General features: G+C 38.2%; 1 protein-coding gene across 1 annotated transcript; it reads left to right on the plus strand.

Annotated features, from left to right (window-relative positions):
• The first annotated feature begins 7310 nt into the window (after positions 1-7310).
• LOC148789436 (uncharacterized) lies at positions 7311-11321 on the plus strand. The gene is made up of 6 exons (XM_088883039.1): positions 7311-7812; positions 7906-8009; positions 8546-9011; positions 9401-10218; positions 10441-10617; positions 10821-11321. Exons 1-6 carry the CDS (start codon positions 7311-7313, stop codon positions 11319-11321), a joined length of 2568 nt encoding a protein of 855 aa, XP_088739165.1.
• The last annotated feature ends 9875 nt before the right edge of the window (positions 11322-21196 follow it).

The following is a 21196-nucleotide window of genomic DNA, read 5'->3' on the forward strand; positions in this document are numbered from 1 at the left end:
TATACCCATGAATTTGTGTTGTAAATTTGCAAAGCGTAATAATAAATACAAGTTAGTGTATAAGGGAAACAAACATGCTTTAATAAAACCATGTAAAACAACTTAATTTTGAATGTTCTCAGAATTCCATGAAACTTGAACCAAACATAGGTCTAGTCCCATGTATTTGTGTGGTAAATTTGCTAAGCATAACAATAACTACAAGTTAGTGTAAACGGAAAACGAACTTGCTTTAATAAAACCGTGCAAAACAGTTTAATTTTGAACGTTCTCAGAATTCCATGAAACTTGACCTAAACGTAGGTCTAAACAAATGCATTTGTGTGGTAAATTTGCCAAGAGTAATTATAACTACAAGTTAGTGTAAAAGGAAAAAGAACTTGCTTTAATAAAACCGTGCAAAACAGCTAAATTCTGAACGTTCTTAGAATTCGACAAAATTTGTAGCAAACGCTTGTCTACACCCATGCATTTGTGGTGTAAATTTGCAAAGCGTAATAATAAATACAAGTTAGTGCATAAGGGAAACGAACTTGCTTTAATAAAACCATGCAAAACAGCTAAATTTTGAATGTTTTCAGAATTCCACAAAACTTGAACCAAACGTAGGTCTAGTCCCATGCATTTGTGTGGTAAATTCGCACAGCATATTAATAACTAGAATTTAGTGCAAAAGGGAAACGAACTTGCTTTAAAAAAATCGTGCCACACAGCTTAATTTTTAACGTTATCAGAATTCCATGAAACTTGACCCAAACGTAGATTTAGACCCATGCATTTGTATGGTAAATTTGTTAAGCGTAATAATAACTACAAGTTAGTGTAAAAAGGAAAAATAACTTGTTTTAATAAAACCTTGCCAAACAGCTAAATTTTGAACGTTCTTAGAATTCGACGAAACATGACCCAAACGTTGGTCTACAGCCATGCGTTTGTCTTGTAAATTTGCAAAGCGTAGTAATAATTATAAGTTAGTGTAAACGGGAATCGAATCTGCTTTAATAAAGCCGTGCAAAAAAGCTAAATTTTGAACGTTCTCAGAATTCCACGAAACTTGACCCAAATGTAGGTCTAAACTCATGCATTTGTGTGGTAAATATGCAAAGAGTAATAATAACTATAAGTTAGTGTAAAAGGGAAACGAACTGGCTTTAATAAAACCGAGCAAAACAGCTAAATTTTGAACGTTCTCAGAATTCCACGAAACGTGACCCAAATGTAGGTCTAGACCCATGCATTTGTGTGGCAAATTTTCTAAACGTAATAATGACTAGAAGTTAGTGTAAAAATGGAAACGAACTTGTTTTAATAAACCGTGCAAAACAGCTAAATATTGAACGTTCATAGAATTCCACAAAACGTGATCCAACCGTTGGTCTAGAACCATGTATTTGTGTGGTAAATTTGCTAAGCGCAACAATAACTACAAGTTAGTGTAAACGGGAGACGAACTTGCTTTAACAAAACTGTGCAAAAGAGTTTAATTTTGAACGTTCTCAGAATTCCCCGAAACTTGACCCAAACGTAGGTCTAAACTCATGCATTTGTGTGGTAAATTTGCAAAGAGTAATTATAACTACAAGTTAGTGTAAAAGGAAAAAGTACTTGCTTTAATAAAACCGAGCAAAACAACTAAATTTTTAACGTTCTCAAAATTACACGAAACTTGACCCAAATGTAGGTCTTGACCCATGCATTTGTGTGGTAAATTTTCTAAGCGTAATAATAACAACAAGTTAGTGTAAAAAGGAAAAGAACTTGCTTTAATAAAATCGTGCAAAACAGCTAAATTTTGAATGTTCTTAGAATTCGATGAAATTTGTAGCAAACGCTTGTCTACACCCATGCATTTGTGGTGTAAATTTGCAAAGCGCAATAATAAATACAGGTTAGTGTATAAGGGAAACAAACTTGCTTTAATAAAACCATGTAAAACAACTAAATTTTGAATGTTCTCAGTATTCCACGAAACTTGAACCAAACGTAGGTCTAGTCCCATTCATTAGTGTAAAAGGGAAACGAACTTGCTTTAATAAAACCGTGCAAAACAACTTAATTTTGAACGTTATCAGAATTCCACGAAACATGACCCAAACGTAGGTCTAAACTCATGCATTTATGTGGTAAATTTGCTAAGCGTAATAATAACTACAAGTTAGTGTAAAGGGAAACGAACTTGCTTTAATAAAACCGATCAAAACAGCTAAAATTTGAACGTTCTCAGAATTCCACGAAACTTGACCCAAACGTAGGTCTAGACCCATGCATTTGTGTGGTAAGTTTGCTAAGCATAATAATAAAAATAAGTTAGTGTAAAAGCAAAAAGAACTTGCTTTAATAAAACCGTGCAAAACAGCTAAATTTTGAACGTTCTTAGAATTCGAGTAAACTTGACCCAAACGTTGGACTACATTAATGCATTTGTCTTGTAAATTTGCAAAGCGTAATAATAAATACAAGTTAGTGTATAAGGGAAACGAATTTGCTTTAATCAACCCATGCAAAACAGCTAAATTTTGAATGTTCTCAGAATTCCACGAAACTTGAACCAAACGTAGGTCTAGTCCCATGCATGTGTGTGGTAAATTCGCTAAGTATAATAATAACTAGAATTTAGTGTAAAAGGGAAACGAACATGCTTTAAAAAGACCGTGCAAAACAGCTTAATTTTAACGTTATCAGAATTCCATTAAACTTGACCCAAACGTAGATCTAGACCCATGCATTTGTGTGGTAAATTTGTTAAGCGTAATAATAACTACAAGTTAGTGTAAAAAGAAAAAATAACTTGCTTTTAATTAAACCGTGCAAAATAGCTAAATTTTGAACGTTCTTAGAATTCGATGAAATTTGTAGCAAACGCTTGTCTACACCCATGCATTTGTGTTGTAAATTTGCAAAGCGTAATAATAAATACAAGTTAGTGTATAAGGGAAACAAACTTGCTTTAATAAAACCATGTAAAACAATTTAATTTTGAATGTTCTCAGAATTCCATGAAACTTGAACCAAACATAGGTCTAGTCCCATGTATTTGTGTGGTAAATTTGCTAAGCATAACAATAACTACAAGTTAGTGTAAACGGAAAACGAACTTGCTTTAATAAAACCGTGCAAAACAGTTTAATTTTGAACGTTCTCAGAATTCCATGAAACTTGACCTAAACGTAGGTCTAAACAAATGCATTTGTGTGGTAAATTTGCAAAGAGTAATTATAATTACAAGTTAGTGTAAAAGGAAAAAGAACTTGCTTTAATAAAACCGAGCAAAACAGCTAAATTTTGAACGTTCTCAGAATTACACGAAACTTGACCCTAATGTAGGTCTAGACCCATGAATTTGTGTGGTAAATTTTCTAAGCGTAATAATAACAACAAGTTAGTGTAAAAGGAAAAAGAACTTGCTTTAATAAAACCATGCAAAACAGCTAAATTTTGAATGTTTTAGAATTCGACGAAATTTGTAGCAAACGCTTGTCTACACCCATGCCTTTGTGGTGTAAATTTGCAAAGCGTAATAATAAATACAAGTTAGTGTATAAGGGAAACGAACTTGCTTTAATAAAACCATGCAAAACAGCTAAATTTTGAATGTTTTCAGAATTCCACAAAACATGAACCAAACGTAGGTCTAGTCCCATGCATTTGTGTGGTATATTCGCATAGCATATTAATTACTAGAATTTATGCAAAAGGGAAACGAACTTGCTTTAAAAAAATCGTGCAACACAGCTTAATTTTTAACGTTATCAGAATTCCATGAAACATGACCCAAACGTAGATTTAGACCATGCATTTGTGTGGTAAATTTGTTAAACGTAATAATAACTACAAGTTAGTGTAAAAAGGAAAAATAACTTGTTTTAATAAAACCTTGCCAAACAGCTAAATTTTGAACGTTCTTAGAATTCGACGAAACATGACCCAAACGTTGGTCTACAGCCATGCGTTTGTGTTGTAAATTTGCAAAGCGTAGTAATAACTACAAGTTAGTGTAAACGGGAATCGAATCTGCTTTAATAAAGCCGTGCAAAAAAGCTAAATTTTGAACGTTTTCAAAATTCCACGAAACTTGACCCAAATGTTGGTCTAAACTCATGCATTTGTGTGGTAAATATGCAAAGAGTAATAATAACTATAAGTTAGTGTAAAAGGGAAACGAAGTTGCTTTAATAAAACCGAGCAAAACAGCTAAATTTTGAACGTTCTCATAATTCCACGAAACGTGACCCAAATGTAGGTCTAGACCCATGCATTTGTGTGGCAAATTTGCTAAACGTAATAATGACTAGAAGTTAGTGTAAAAATGGAAACGAACTTGTTTTAATAAACCGTGCAAAACAACTAAATATTGAACGTTCATAGAATTCCACAAAACTTGATCCAAACGCTGATCTAGAACCATGTATTTGTGTGGTAAATTTGCTAAGCGTAATAATAACTACAAGTTAGTGTAAACGGGAGACGAACTTGCTTTAACAAAACCGTGCAAAAGAGTTTAATTTTGAACGTTCTCAGAATTCCACGAAACTTGACCCAAACGTAGGTCTAAACTCATGCATTTGTGTGGTAAATTTGCAAAGAGTAATTATAACTACAAGTTAGTGTAAAAGGAAAAAGAACTTGCTTTAATAAAATCGAGCAAAACAACTAAATTTTGAACGTTCTCAAAATTACACGAAACTTGACCCAAATGTAGGTCTTGACCCATGCATTTGTGTGGTAAATTTTCTAAGCGTAATAATAACAACAAGTTAGTGTAAAAGGAAAAGAACTTGCTTTAATAAAATCGTGCAAAACAGCTAAATTTTTAATGTTCTTAGAATTCGACGAAATTTGTAGCAAACGCTTGTCTACACCCATGCATTTGTGGTGTAAATTTGCAAGCGTAATAATAAATACAAGTTAGTGTATAAGGGAAACAAACTTGCTTTAATAAAACCATGTAAAACAACTAAATTTTGAATGTTCTCAGTATTCCATGAAACTTGAACCAAACGTAGGTCTAGTCCCATGCATTAGTGTAAAAGGGAAACGAACTTGCTTTAATAAAACTGTGCAAAACAACTTAATTTTGAACGTTCTCAGAATTCCACGAAACATGACCCAAACGTAGGTCTAAACTCATGCATTTATGTGGTAAATTTGCTAAGCGTAATAATAACTACAAGTTAGTGTAAAGGGAAACGAACTTGCTTTAATAAAACCGATCAAAACAGCTAAAATTTGAACGTTCTCTGAATTTCACGAAACATGACCCAAACGTAGGTCTAGACCCATGCATTTGTGTGGTAAGTTTTCTAAGCGTAATAATAAAAATAAGTTAGTGTAAAAGCAAAAAGAACTTGATTTAATAAAACCGTGCAAAACAGCTAAATTTTGAACGTTCTTAGAATTCGAGTAAACTTGACCCAAATGTTGGACTACACCAATGCATTTGTCTTGTAAATTTGCAAAGCGTAATAATAAATACAAGTTAGTATATAAGGGAAACGAACTTGCTTTAATCAACCCATGCAAAACAACTAAATTTTGAATGTTCTCAGAATTCCACGAAACTTGAACCAAACGTAGGTCTAGTCCCATGCATGTGTGTGGTAAATTCGCTAAGCATAATAATAACTAAAATTTAGTGTAAAAGGGAAACGAACATGCTTTAAAAAGACCGTGCAAAACAATTTAATTTTAACGTTATCAGAATTCCATGAAACTAGACCCAAACGTAGATCTAGACCCATGCATTTGTGTGGTAAATTTGTTAAGCGTAATAATAACTACAAGTTAGTGTAAAAAGAAAAAATAACTTGCTTTTAATAAAATCGTGCAAAACAGCTAAATTTTGAACGTTCTTAGAATTCGACGAAATTTGTACCAAACGCTTGTCTACACCCATGCATTTGTGTTGTATATTTGCAAAGCGTAATAATAAATACAAGTTAGTGTATAAGGGAAACAAACTTGCTTTAATAAACCATGTAAAACAACTTAATTTTGAATGTTCTCAGAATTCCACGAAACATGAACCAAACATAGGTCTAGTCCCATGCACTTGTGTGGTAAATTTGCTAAGCATAATAATAACTACAAGTTAGTGTAAAACGGAAACGAACTTGCTTAAATAAAACCGTGCAAAACAGCTTAATTTTGAACATTCTCAGAATTCCACGAAACATGACCCAAACGTAGGTCTAAACTCATGCATTTGTTTGGTAAATTTGCTAAGTGTAATAATAACTACAAGTTAGTGTAAAGGGAAAACGAACTTGCTTTAATAAAACCGAGTAAAACAACTAAAATTTGAACGTTCTCAGAATTCCACGAAACTTGATCCAAACGTAAGTCTAGACCCATGCATTTGTGTGGTAAGTTTGCTAAGCGTAATATTAAAAACAAGTTAGTGTAAAAGCAAAAAGAACTTGCTTTAATAAAACTGTGTAAAACAGCTAAAATTTTGAACGTTCTTAGAATTCGAGTAAACTTGACCCAAATGTTGGTCTATACCAATGCATTTATCTTGTAAATTTGCAAAGCGTGATAATAAATACAAGTTAGTGTATAAGGGAAATGAACTTACTTTAATAAAACCATGCAAAACAGTTAAATTTTGAATGTTCTCAGAATTCCACGAAACATGAACCAAACGTAGGTCTATTCCCATGCATTTGTGTTGTAAATTCGCTAAGCATAATAATAACTAGAATTTAGTGTAAAAGGGAAACAAACTTGCGTTAAAAAAACCGTGCAAAACAGCTTAATTTTTAACGTTATCAGAATTCCATGAAACTTGACCCAAACATAGATCTAGACCCATGCATTTGTGTGCTAAATTTGATAAGCTTAATAATAACTACAAAGGGCGAGGTAATTCTTCTCATTCTAAAAAATTCTCTCTCTAAAAAATGGGCTCTTCACATTCTTCTCTCTCACTCACTAGGACACCAAAAAATACACACACACAAAAATTGCAACTCACGACCGGCCTTGGGGTCGCCGGCGAAGGGCTGGCCGTCGACGATGGGCCGGCCAACGACGAGGCAGATGAGGAAGGTACTGGCCGGCGGCAGAAGGACGTCCGAAGAGAGTTTCCGATCCGAAACCCGATTGCTCGCGAGGAAGATGAAACAACATATTTTGGCTTACGGTTGATTCACGACGGGATCCCGCCGGCAGTTGGACATCCATGCCACTTAGGAGAAGAAGAAACTTCACTGCAGATGAAAGAAGGAAACTTGTTTCCCGAAACGTTTGAAAATCGAACGCCGCCATTATTAGGGTTTGTAGAAGATGAACGGTCGCGCAGTCTAACAACGATGGAAGATCAATCGTTACAGACCACTGATGGATGCAACAACGTCGTTGGGATTGGGGCTGTTGATCCCATGGCCAAAGACAACTCCTTGGCGACTGTACAAGGAAACCCAACACTAGGGTTTGGAGCTTCGAAAGGCATTAATGGCGGACGATCTGGAATTTATTCACCGGCTGCCTTCAATCTGGATGAGTTCTTGGGGTTGGCGAACAAGGTCCTGGATGGAGATGATTCTGCTAGGGCTGCGCTTCAAGATCTCAAAAAACGATGGGAGAATAGATTTGGTCGAAATTATTTGCAGCGAACTTGGGTTGCGCCGGCGACAGCTGGATTTCTAAAGCCGAGGAGATGTTTGATGCCGGCGAAGGAGGGCGAGTCTGACGGAAAAAAGACGGGGGAGAACGCTGGTTTGGGTGCATCGAAACAGAACGCTACTGGTTCTTCTTCTTCGCTGGAACAATGGCAGATTCCGGCGACTTTGCAGCAGTTGACGGCGACTGGCAGTATGCTACCGGCGGCAACCGATATTTCACCGGAGGGAGGGATGACTGATGTATTTCTGGCGAGAAAAATGTAGTAGCAAGTTGATGATGCAGGCGCTGATGTAGGCGATGATGCAGGCGCTGATGTGGAGGCTGATGCAGATGCTGACCTCATCAATGATGCAGGTGCTGACACAGGCGCTGATGCAGCTGCTAATGTAATGCATGACATCAGCAATAATGTAGAAAAAATCCAACAATTTCCTACCCAAGTGCGCTCCTTTCCTACGGGTTTGTTTGTGGGTAACATTCCATTGAATACAAATATGAATGTGGGCGTGGATGAAAAAATTGCAGAAATTTTTAATAATTCTTGTGGAAGGATGCTTTCATATATACCCCCCCTACAATACAAAATGGTGAAGTAGTTGTGAGACCTACGATGGAAGCTATTCGAAATGGATCAACCAAGTGGAAGACCACTGCGGTTAGTTATTTTCTTAGAAAACGACCGTATTTTTATCATGTTAAAGATTTTTCCTTCTCCGTTTGGCCTGAATTGCGGGAGGTAAAGGCCACGACGAACGGTTTTTTCTTCTTCCAGTTCAAGACAGTTGCATATATGGAAGATGCAATTGAAGGCGGACCGTGGTTGTTTCAAGGACAACCAATTGTACTGTAGAAATGGGAGCCAGGAATGGTGATGAGGAAATTACAACATACCCAGGTTCCTGTTTGGATAAAATTACGACAGTTATCGGTAGAACTATGGACAAATGAGGGCCTCAGTATGGTGGCAAGCGGTATTGGCAAACCCCTATATCCTGATGCGATTACGAGAGCATGCACGAGATTGGACTTTGCTTGTGTATGCGTGATGTTGGATGTAAGATCGACATTACCTAAACATATTATTATTATGACGCTTGACGAGGAAAGAGGAGAGATACTGTGCAAAATTGACGTGGAATATGAATGGATACCTCCCAAATGTACCAGCTGTATGACGTTAGGGCACTCGGCCAAGGACTGTGCACTCAATAAACCATCCAAACCGATTAAACCACTGGTCGCCATTTACGTTCCTAAAACGGGAGTTACGAGGCCGCCACCATTGCCCAATCAGGAGATAGTACCACCAACTCGAGCGGTGGATAAGCAGAGAGATGAGCATGAACCTCCTCGTGGTGGTGGCATAAGGCCGAGTCGAGAGGAGAAGGGTAAGGAGATAGTTATATATAATACGTTTGATGCTCTACATTTACTTGAGGTCACGGGGTCCTAATCAAAGCAGCCCCATTATTGGTGACCAATGTTGAATGCAGCAATATGGAATGTTCGAGGCTTGAACAAAAGAGACCATCAGCTAGCTGTGAAGGACATTTTTGCTGAGTTCAGATTATAGTTTCTTGGTCTTCTTGAAACTCGTGTTCGTATTAATAACGTTGCCGCTATTCAATCTTTCCTAATACCACATTGGAAATGGTTTGTGGATTATGGTTTTGTAGGTAATCGGGTGTGGATTGCGTGGGATGATAATTTTCTAGATGTTGATGTGGTACACAATTTATCCACTGCCTGGTTAATATACGTTCACTGCATGAGTCAGTTGCCATAACTGTGATTTATAGAGCTACGGAGGTGACGGACAGGAGGGAGTTGTGGGATGCTCTAGAGACTATTGCCATGCAAAGTGTTGATATACCGTGGCTTATTGGAGGGGATTTCAATACGGTGCGAGATCTAAGTGAAGTATGTGGAGCATCAGGTGATATTCGAATGGCAATGGAAGAGTTTAATGGCTGCGTTCAGAATGCAGGATCACTACCATTACCCATGCAGGAAGAATGGTATACATGGCATAATTGCAGTGCTAATCCACGGAACCTTTGGAAAAGATTGGACCGAATGCTGATTAATGATAGATGGACGGATCAATTCCCGACATCATTTTATACTAGTCTCAACCCACGAACTTCAGATCACTCACCGTTGGTACTTAACGGGGATAGTCAACAACAATATGGAGGTATGTTTCGATTCGATAATTACCTCACTCGATCACCAGAGTTTATTCCCAGTGTGCAGCAGATCTGGCAGCATAACATCATAGGAGTGCCGATATATGCGGTAACAAGGAAACTCAAAGCTCTTAAGCCGGTGTTCAGAGAGCATAGCAGGAATAAAGGAGACTTATCCCATAATGTCCAGCTGGCTAAAGGGTTTCTTGAGATGGCGCAATTGCTTGTAAGCTCAAGCAGGCGGGATGAACTATACTTACAGCTGGAACACTGCTGCAGATTAGTATTAGCTAAAGCAGCAAAACTTGAACAGATGATGCTTCAACAACAAGCGAAAATGCAGTGGATGAAGGGGGGAGACCAGTGCTCCCGAGTGTTTTTCCGTAAGATTGCTCAAAGGAGATCGGTGAGGAGAATCTTACAAATCAATGATGATCATGGAGCCACTCACACAGAACCAGGAGCAGTAATCAATGAGTTTGTCACATATTACCAAAACCTTCTTGGTGGGGAACGACGACGAGATGTGATAGATACCCGATTCCTTAGACCTTGGGCTAGACAACTTTTAAGTGAAGAGGATGCTAGCTTTCTACTTGAGCCATTCACACCAACTGATGTCAAGCAGGCGGTTTTTGACATTGCTGAGGATAAGGCTACGGGGCCAGACGGGTATTCATCTGGTTTTTTTAAAGCTGCATGGCCTATAGTGGGGCAGGAGGTGTCATCAGCGGTGCTGGATTTCTTTAGTACAGGCAGACTTCTAAAGCAAATAAATACTACGCTTTTGGCGCTCATACCAATGGTACATTCCCCTATGACTGTTGGTGAATTTCGGCCTATATCTTGTTGTAATGTGTTGTACAAGATTATTGCTAAGCTCATTGTCCAACGGTTGAGTGTGATACTGGACAAACTAATTAGTCCGTGCCAAGCGGCTTTTGTGCCTGGACGAAGCATTGGAGACAATATATGCTGGCGCAGGAACTTTTTACTGGATATAACCAGGCTCGTCTACCACCCCGGTGTGCTTTAAAAGTGGACATTCGAAAGGCATATGACACGATAGAATGGGATTTCATGATTGCTGTGATGGAGCTATTTGGGTTCCCTTCTACTTTCTTGAAGTGGATTGAAGCGTGTGTTACTACACCCTCATTTTCTATTGTGCTGAATGGGAAGCCTCATGGTTTTTTCAAGGGAGCCAAAGGGCTTCGGCAGGGTGACCCTCTTTCGCCATACCTGTTTGTGCTTGTGATAGAAGTCCTACATTTGGGTTTCCTACAATTGATTGATCAGAATGAAGTATTTTCTTTCCATTGGAAGTGTGACACAGCCAGGGTTTTTCAGTTGGGATTTGCGGATGATTTGTTGCTATTATGTCGGGCTGATATTGACTCTATCAGAGTCTTTAAGGTAGGATTAGATCGATTTGCTGATTGGTCGGGGCTCAGGAATAACTTGCAGAAGCCACCTTATTATCTCACGTTCAGCACAAGGACTATGTGAGGAGATGCCGACAGAGCTCGGATTTCAAGAGGGCGTCTTACCGATGAGGTATTTGGAGCTTCCTCTTTTATCTTCTCGATTAACAATTGCTGATTGTCGTCCATTATTGTTGAAGATTGATAAAAGTATTGCTGGTTGGGAGGGTATGGCCCTTTCATATGCTGGTAGGGTACAAATTATTAAATTTGTACTCATGTCGCTGAGTTTATATTGGGCTTCGGCATTCATCCTTCCAAAGAAAGTTACTAACGAGATTGAGAAGAGGCTGCGAGCTTTCTTGTGGAAGGGGACAACAACCAGTGGCTATGCCAAAGTAGCTTGGAAAGATCTTTGCCGACCAAAGGAGGAGGGAGGACTAGGATTCAAGGATATTTCCATCTTGAATCGTGCACTAATGACTAAGAAACTCTGTGATATTATCAGGTGCAATAGGACATCGATTTGGGTTGAATGGCTTTACCAGGGGCAGTTACGAGACACCTCCATCTTGACGATTAGGGAGCATGGAGTCTCATGGGGATTGAGGAAAATTCTCCGTCTACGGGTTTTCCTCCGCCCTATGGTGGATTATCAGATCGGAGATGGAAGGAAATTTTACTTATGGCTGGATCCGTGGCATTATCATGGCCCTCTTAGTAACATATTTCCACGGGGATCGAGACTACTCGGATTGGAGGAGTCAGCTAAACTCAGTATGGTGATTAGTGAAGGAGAGTGGCAGTGGTCTCCTATCACAGATTTCGAGTGCTTGGAGATCACACATACATTACCCACAATCCATGGAGGGGAAGACCACATTGTGTGGAGATTTGAGCATGGACTACCTACAGCTCAGGCTCTTTACAGACTATTTGATCTACCAGGACCGAAAGTAGGCTGGTCTTCACTACTTTCGTGATCACTTAAGATTCCACGTCACCTATTCATCCTATGGCTTGCTATTCTTGGCAAATTGGCTATGATGGACAAACCATGGCTAGCCCACCGAGGCCCATGTATTCTGTGTAACGAGGGAGCGACAGAGACTCATACCCACTTATTCTTTCAATGTAGATTTAGTAGACAAAGTCTCACAGCTATACGGAGAATGGTACGATTTTCTTGGCCCAATAGAGACTGGATAACGGACATCGCATGGGCCTCCCAGTAATGGAGGGGTAAACACATTGTTAACATGTCATAACGAGCACTATAGCATCATGTGTTTACCACATTTGGAGGGAGAGAAACTTGAGACGATTCGAGCACATAGAGAGGACACCTAACACCATGGCTTTATTGATAGTTGAGGATATCAGGCAACGGATCCATAGCATTACTTTACCCAGATCAGTCAGTACACGAGCTCTATTTAGACTATGGCGTATCCCTAGGCCTGTCGAGGGAGAAACCAACTGGTGATCACATTGTTGTACTGTACTACTATTTTTCTTAATGAAACTTACATTTACCAAAAAAATAATAACTACAAGTTAGTGTAGAAAGGAAAAAATAACTTGCTTTAATAAAACCGTGCAAAACAGCTAAATTTTGAACGTTCTTAGAATTCGACGAAACATGACCCAAACGTTGGTCTACACCCATGCGTTTGTGTTGTAAATTTGCAAAGCGTAATAATAACTACAAGTTAGTGTAAACAGGAATCGAATCTGCATTAATAAAGCCGTGCATAAAAGCTAAATTTTGAACGTTCTCAGAATTCCACGAAACTTGACCCAAATGTAGGTCTAAACTCATGCATTTGTGTGGTAAATTTGCAAAAGAGTAAAAATAACTACAAGTTAGTGTAAAAGGGAAACGAACTTGCTTTAATAAAACCGAACAAAACAGCTAAATTTTGAACGTTCTCAGAATTCCACGAAACTTGACCCAAACGTAGGTCTAGACCCATGCATTTGTGTGGTAAATTTGCTAAGCGTAATAATAACTACAAGTTAGTGCAAAAATGGAAATGAACTTGTTTTAATAAACCGTGCAAAACAGCTAAATATTAAACGTTCATAGAATTCCACAAAACTTGACCCAAACGTTGGTCTAGAACCTTGTATTTGTGTGGTAAATTTGCTAAGCGTAACAATAACTACAAGTTAGTTTAAACGGGAAACGTACTTGCTTTAATAAAACCGTGCAAAACAGTTTAATTTTGAACATTCTCAGAATTACACGAAACTTGACCCAAACGTAGGTCTAAACTCATGCATTTGTGTGGTAAATTTTCAAAGAGTAATTATAACTACAAGTTAGTGTAAAAGGAAAAAGAACTTGCTTTAATAAAATCAAGCAAAACAGCTAAATTTTAAACGTTCTCAGAATTACATGAAACTTGACCCAAATGTAGGTCTAGACCCATGCATTTGTGTGGTAAATTTTTTAAGCGTAATAATAACAACAAGTTAGTGTAATTAATTAGACAGAGGATTTTGAGTATTAATATGTCTAATTCCATTAGTACAGTTGCTCTTTATAGACTCTGGCGTATCCCTTGGCTTGTCGAGGGATAAACCAATTGACTGTTGTACTGTACCATTATTTCATAATGAAAATTACATTTCCCAAAAAAAAAAAAATGGCCTAAACGTAGGAATAGACCCATGCATTTGTGTTGTAAATTTGCTAAGCGTAATAATAACTACAAGTTAGTGTAAAAATAAAAACGAACTTGTTTTAATAAATCGTGCAAAACAGCTAAATATTGAACGTTCATAGAATTCCACAAAACTTGACCCAAACGTTGGTCTAGAACCATGTATTTGTGTGGTAAATTTGCTAAGCATAACAATAACTACAAGTTAGTGTAAACGGAAAACAAACTTGCTTTAATAAAACCATGCAAAACTGTTTAATTTTGAACGTTCTCAGAATTCCATGAAACTTGACCTAAACGTAGGTCTAAACATTTGTGTGGTAAATTTGCAAAGAGTAATTATAACTACAAGTTAGTGTAAAAGGAAAAAGAACTTGCTTTAATAAAATCGAGCAAAACAGCTAAATTTTGAACCTTCTCAGAATTACACGAAACTTGACCCAAATGTAGGTCTAGACCCATGCATTTGTGTGGTCAATTTTGTAAGCGTAATAATAACAACAAGTTAGTGTAAAAGGAAAAAGAACTTGCTTTAATAAAACCGTGCAAAACAGCTAAATTTTGAACGTTCTTAGAATTCGACGAAATTTGTAGCAAACGCTTTTCTACACCCATGCATTTGTGTTGTAAATTTACAAAGCGTAATAATAAATACAAGTTAGTGTATAAGGGAAACAAACTTGCTTTAATAAAACCATGTAAAACAACTAAATTTTGAATGTTCTCAGAATTCCACGAAACTTGAACCAAACATAGGTCTAGTCCCATGCATTTGTGTGGTAAATTTGCTAAGCATAATAATAACTACAAGTTAGTGTAAAAGGGAAACGAACTTGCTTTAATAAAACCATGCAAAACAACTTATTTTTTAACGTTCTCAGAATTTCACGAAACATGGCCCAAACGTAGGTCTAAACTCATACATTTGTGTGGTAAATTTGCTAAGCGTAATAATAACTACAAGTTAGTGTAAAAGGAAAACGAACTTGTTTTAATAAAACCGAGCAAAACAGCTAAAGCTTGAACGCTCTCAAAATTCCACGAAAGTTGACCCAAACGTAGGTCTAGACCCATGCATTTGTGTGGTAACTAAGCGTAATAATAACAACAAATTAGTGTAAAAGCAAAAAGAACTTGCTTTAATAAAACCGTGCGAAACAGCTAAACTTTGAACGTTCTTAGCATTCGAGTAAACTTGACCCAAACGTTGGTCTACACCAATGCATTTGTCTTGTAAATTTCCAAAGCGTAATAATAAACACAAGTTAGTGTATAAGGGAAACAAACTTACTTTAATAAAACCATGCAAAACAGCTAAATTTTGAATGTTCTCAGAATTCCACGAAACTTGAACAAAACGTAGGTATAGTGCCATGCATTTGTGTGTTAAATTTGATAAGCGTAACAATAACTACAAGTTGGTGTTAAAAGGAAAAATAACTTGCTTTACTAAAACCGTGCAAAACTGCTAAATTTTGAACGTTCTTAGAATTCGACGAAACATGACCCAAACGTTGGTCTACACCCATGCCTTTGTGTTGTAAATTTTCAAAGCGTTATAATAACTAAAAGTTAGTGTAAACGGGAATAGAATCTGCTTTAATAAAGCCGTGCAAAAAAGCTAAATTTTGAACGTTCTCAGAATTCTACAAAACTTGACCCAAATGCAGGTCCAAACTCATGCATTTGTGTGGTAAATTTGCAAAGAGTAATAATAACTACAAGTTAGTGTAAAAGAAAAACGAACTTGCTTTAATAAAACCGAGCAAAACAACTAAATTTTCAACGTTCTCAGAATTCCATGAAACTTGACCCAAACGTTGGTCTAGACCCATGCATTTGTGTGGCAAATTTGCTAAGCGTAATAATAACTACAAGTTAGTGCAAAAATGGAAACGAACTTGTTTTAATAAACCGTACAAAACAGCTAAATATTGGTTCCACGATCTTGGCTCTGATCCCAAAGGTACATACTCCTATGTCGGTTAATGATTTTAGACCAATTTCATGCTGCAATATTTTATACAAGATCATTGCGAAACTACTTGTCCAAAAAATTAGTGTGTTGGTGGACTAGATAGTTAGCCCCTGTCAGACAGCTTTTATTCCGGGAAGAAGCATTGGGGACAACATTATGTTAGCCCAGGAATTATTCTCGAGATATAAGCAGATGCGCCTACCCCCGAGATGCACACTTAAAGTGGATATCAGTAAGGCCTATGATACGGTGGAGTGGGACTTCCTGTTAGCAGTTTTGTAGTTGTTCGGGTTTCCACCTACGTTTATAAGGTGGATTGAGGAGTGTGTTTCCACGACATCATTCTCGGTTGGGCTCAATGAAAAACCTCATGGGTTCTTTTCTGGAGCGAGAGGACTACGACAGGGTGACCCACTTTCTCCTTATCTGTTTGTTCTTGTTATGGAAGCTTTACATCTGGGATTCTTGCAACGAATTGAACATAACATCCAATCCACTTATCATTGGAAGTGTGAGAGTTCTAAGGTTTTTCAGATGGGATTTGCAGACGACCTCCTTTTATTCTGCAGAGCTGACTTAGACTCCATCAGAGTCTTCAAGGAGGGATTGGACTGGTTTGTGGAGTTGTCGGGCCTTCGGCTGAATGTTCAAAAAAGTCACTTAATCATTTCACGTTCGGCTCAAAATTTGAAAGACCAGAGGTTGGAGATTTTGGGCTTTCAGGAGAGCTACCTTCCAATAAGGTATCTGGGTCTTCCCTTAATCTCGTCTAGATTGTCCATCTCTGATTGCGAACCGCTTATCTCAAAAATTGATGCACGTATTAATGGATGGGAAGGGATTTCATTATCATATGCTGGCGGGGTACAAATCATCAAATCTGTGCTTTCAGCATTGAGTTTATATTGGGCTTCTGCATTCATATTGCCGAAGAAAGTCATCAATGAAATCGAGAAGAGGTTGAGGATTTTCCTATGGAAGGGTACGACGTCTAGTGGTTACGCCAAAGTAGCCTGGAAAGATGTGTGTCGACCGATGGATGAGGGGGGACTTGGGTTCAAGGACATCTCCACCTTGAATCACGCATTAATGAGCAAGAAATTATGTGATGTTATCCAGTGTGACAGGACATCCATATGGGTTCAGTGGCTCTACCAAGACCGATTACGTGAAAGATCGATTTGGACTATCCGTGAACATGGAGGTTCTTGGGGATGGCGGAAAATACTCAGGCTTCGTCCTTTCCTTCGCTCTATCGTGGATTACCAGATTGGAAATGGAGATAGATTCTTTGTTTGGCAGGACCCGTGGCATCACTTGGGTCCACTTATCGAGCGGTTCCCTCAAGGTCCTCGCCATCTTAGACTTGAAGAATCAGCAAAACTCAGTTCGGTGATTTCAGCAGGAGAATGGCAATGGCCTACCATCACGGACTTTGAATGTTTGGAGATCACACATAACCTACCGCTTATATTTGGAGGTGAGGATCGGGTGGTTTGGAGATGTGATGAAGGGCAACCTACTACTCAAGCCCTCTACCGATTATTTGATCATTCTGAGCCTAAAGTAGGATGCTCTTCACTACTTTCAGGCTCCTTGAAGATTCCTCGTCATTCGTTCTTCTTATGGCTCGCAATCCTTGGCAAACTACCTACCACGGACAAATCATGGCTATCTCACCTGGGGGTGTGCATATTGTGTGATGAGGGAGCTACGGAATCTCATCCACATTTATTCTTCAGATGCAAATTTAGTCGTCAGTGCCTTTATGACATTCTCAGAAAGATTCGCTTTCACTGGCCCAATAGAGATTGGGCAACAGATATTGAATGGACGACACGGAAATGGAGAGGTAAGCACATTATTAATAGCGCTTACCGTACACTACATGCATCGTATGTCTACCACATATGGAGGGAGAGGAACTTGAGGAGATTTCAACATACTGAGCGGACACCGGCCACTTTGAGTATCCTAATCATTGATGACTTCAGGCAGAGGATTCTTAGCGTTGATTTAGTATCGTCAGTCAGTACACGAGCATTGTATAGATTATGGCGTATCCCTTGGCTAGAGGGTCAAACTATTTGATGATCACATCTTGTACTGTACCATTACTCTTTATTAATGAAATTTACATTTACCCAAAAAAAAATAAACATTAAACGTTCATAGAATTCCACAAAACTTGACCCAAACGTTGGTCTAGAACCATATATTCTTGTGGTAAATTTGCTAAGCGTAACAATAACTACAAGTTAGTATAAACGGGAAACGAACTTGCTTTAATAAAATCGTGCAAAACAGTTTAATTTTTAACTTTCTCAAAATTCCACGAAACTTGACCCAAAAGTAGGTCTAAACTCATGCATTTGTGTGGTAAATTTGCAAACACTAATTATAACTACAAGTTAGTGTAAAAGGAAAAAGAACTTGCTTTAATAAAATCGAGCAAAACAGCAAAATTTCGAACGTTCTCAGAATTATACGAAACTTGACCCAAATGTAGTTCTAGACCCATGCGTTTGCGTGGTAAATTTTCTAAGCATAATAATAACAACAAGTTAGTGTAAAAGGAAAAACAACTTGCTTTAATAAAACCGTGCAAAACAGCTAAATTTTGAACGTTCTTAGAATTCGACGAAATTTGTAGCAAACGCTTTTCTACACCCATGCATTTGTGTTCTAAATTTCCAATGCGTAATAATAACAACAAGTTAGTGTATAAGGGAAACAAACTTGCTTTAATAAAACCATGCAAAACAACTAAATTTTGAATGTTCTCAGAATTCCACGAAACTTTAACCAAACATAGGTCTATCCCATGCATTTGTGTGGTAAATTTGCTAAGCATAATAACAACTACAAGTTAGTGTAAAAGGGAAATGAACTTGCTTTAATAAAACCGTGCAAAACAACTTATATTTTAACGTTCTCAGAATTCCACAAAACATGGCCCAAACGTAGGTCTAAACTCATGCATTTGTGTGGTAAATTTGCTAAGCGTAATAATAACTACAAGTTAGTGTAAAAGGAAAACGAACTTGTTTTAATCAAATCGAGCAAAACAGCTAAAGTTTGAACGTTCTCAGAATTCCACGAAACTTGACCCAAACGTAGGTCTAGACCCATGCATTTGTGTGGTAACTAAGCGTAATAATAACAACAAGTTAGTGTAAAAGCAAAAATAACTTGCATTAATAAAACCATGCGAAACAGCTAAATTTTGAATGTTCTCAGAATTCCACGAAACTTGAACCAAACGTAGGTCTAGTCCCATGCATTTGTGTGTTAAATTTGATAAGCGTAATAATAACTACAAGTTAGTGTACAAAGGAAAAATAAGTTGCTTTAATAAAACCGTGCAAAACATCTAAATTTTGAACGTTCTTAGAATTCGACGAAACATGGCCCAAACGTTGGTCTACACCCATGCATTTGTGTTGTAAATTTGCAAAGTGTTATAATAACTACAAGTTAGTGTAAACGGGAATCGAATCTGCTTTAATAAAGCCGTGCATAAAAGTTAAATTTTGAACGTTCTCAGAATTCCACGATACTTGACCCAAATGTAGGTCTAAACTCATGCATTTGTGTGGTAAATTTGCAAAGAGTAATAATAACTACAAGTTAGTGTAAAAGGGAAACGAACTTGCTCTAATAAAATCGAGCAAAACAACTAAATTTTGAACGTTCTCAGAATTCCACGAAACTTGACCCAAACGTTGGTCTAGACCCATGCATTTGTGTGGCAAATTTGCTAAGCGTAATAATAACTACAAGTTAGTGCAAAAATGGAAACGAACTTGTTTTAATAAACCGTACAAAACAGCTAAATATTGGTTCCACGATCTTAGCTCTGATCCCAAAGGTACATACTCCTATGTCGGTTAAAGATTTTAGACCAATTTCATGCTGCAATATTTTATACAAGATCATTGCGAAACTACTTGTCCAAAAAATTAGTGTGTTGCTGGACAAGATGGTTAGCCCCTGTCAGACAGCTTTTATTCCGGGAAGAAGCATTGGGGACAATATTATGTTAGCCCTGGAATTATTCTCGAGATATAACCAGATGCGCCTACCACCGAGTTGCGCACTTAAAGTGGATATCAGGAAGACCTATGATACGGTGGAGTGGGACTTCCTGTTAGCAGTTTTGTAGTTGTTCGGGTTTTCACCTACGTTTACAAGGTGGATTGAGGAGTGTGTTTCCACGACGTCATTCTCGATTGGGCTCAATGGAAAACCTCATTGGTTCTTTTCTGGAGCGAGAGGACTACGACAGAGTGACCCACTTTCTCCTTATCTGTTTGTTCTTGTTATAGAAGCTTTACATCTGGGATTCTTGCAACGAATTGAACAGGACATCCAAGGTAGCCTGGAAAGATGTGTGTCGACCGATAGACGAGGGGGGACTTGGGTTCAAGGACATCTCCACCTTGAATCACGCATTAATGAGCAAGAAATTATGTGATGTTATCCAGTGTGACAGGACATCCATATGGGTTCAGTGGCTCTACCAAGACCGATTACGTGAAAGATCGATTTGGACTATCCGTGAACATGGAGGTTCTTGGGGATGGAGGAAAATACTCAGGCTTCGTCCTTTCCTTCGCTCTATCGTGGATTACCAGATTGGAAATGGAGATAGATTCTTTGTTTGGCAGGACACGTGGCATCACTTGGGTCCACTTATCGAGCGGTTCCCTCAAGATCCTCGCCATCTTAGACTTGAAGAATCAGCAAAACTCAGTTCGGTGACTTCAGCAGGAGAATGGCAGTGGCCTACCATCACGAACTTTGAATGGAGATCACACATAACCTACCACTTATATTTGGAGGTGAGGATCGGGTGGTGTGGAGATGTGATGAAGTGCAACCTACTACTCAAGCCCTCTACCGATTATTTGATCACTCTGAGCCGGAAGTACGATGGTCTTCACTACTTTCAGGCTCCTTGAAGATTCCTCGCCATTCGTTCATCTTATGGCTCGCAATCCTTGGCAAACTACCTACCATGGACAAATCATGGCTATCTCACCTGGGGGTGTGCATATTGTGCGATGAGGGAGCTACGGAGTCTCATCCACATTTATTCTTCAGATACAAAAACATTCGCTTTCACTGGCCCAATAGAGATTGGGCAACAGATATTGAATGGGCGACATGGAAATGGAGAGGTAAGCACATTATTAATAGCGCTTACCGTACACTACTTGCATCGTGTGTCTACCACATATGGAGGGAGAGGAACTTGAGGAGATTTGAACATACTAAGCGGACACTGGCCACTTTGAGTATCCTAATCAT

This window comes from Sesamum indicum, linkage group LG1, assembly GCF_026168435.1.
Source record: "Sesamum indicum cultivar Baizhima isolate 11 linkage group LG1, ASM2616843v1, whole genome shotgun sequence".
In the NCBI taxonomy this organism is placed as follows: Eukaryota; Viridiplantae; Streptophyta; class Magnoliopsida; order Lamiales; family Pedaliaceae; genus Sesamum; species Sesamum indicum.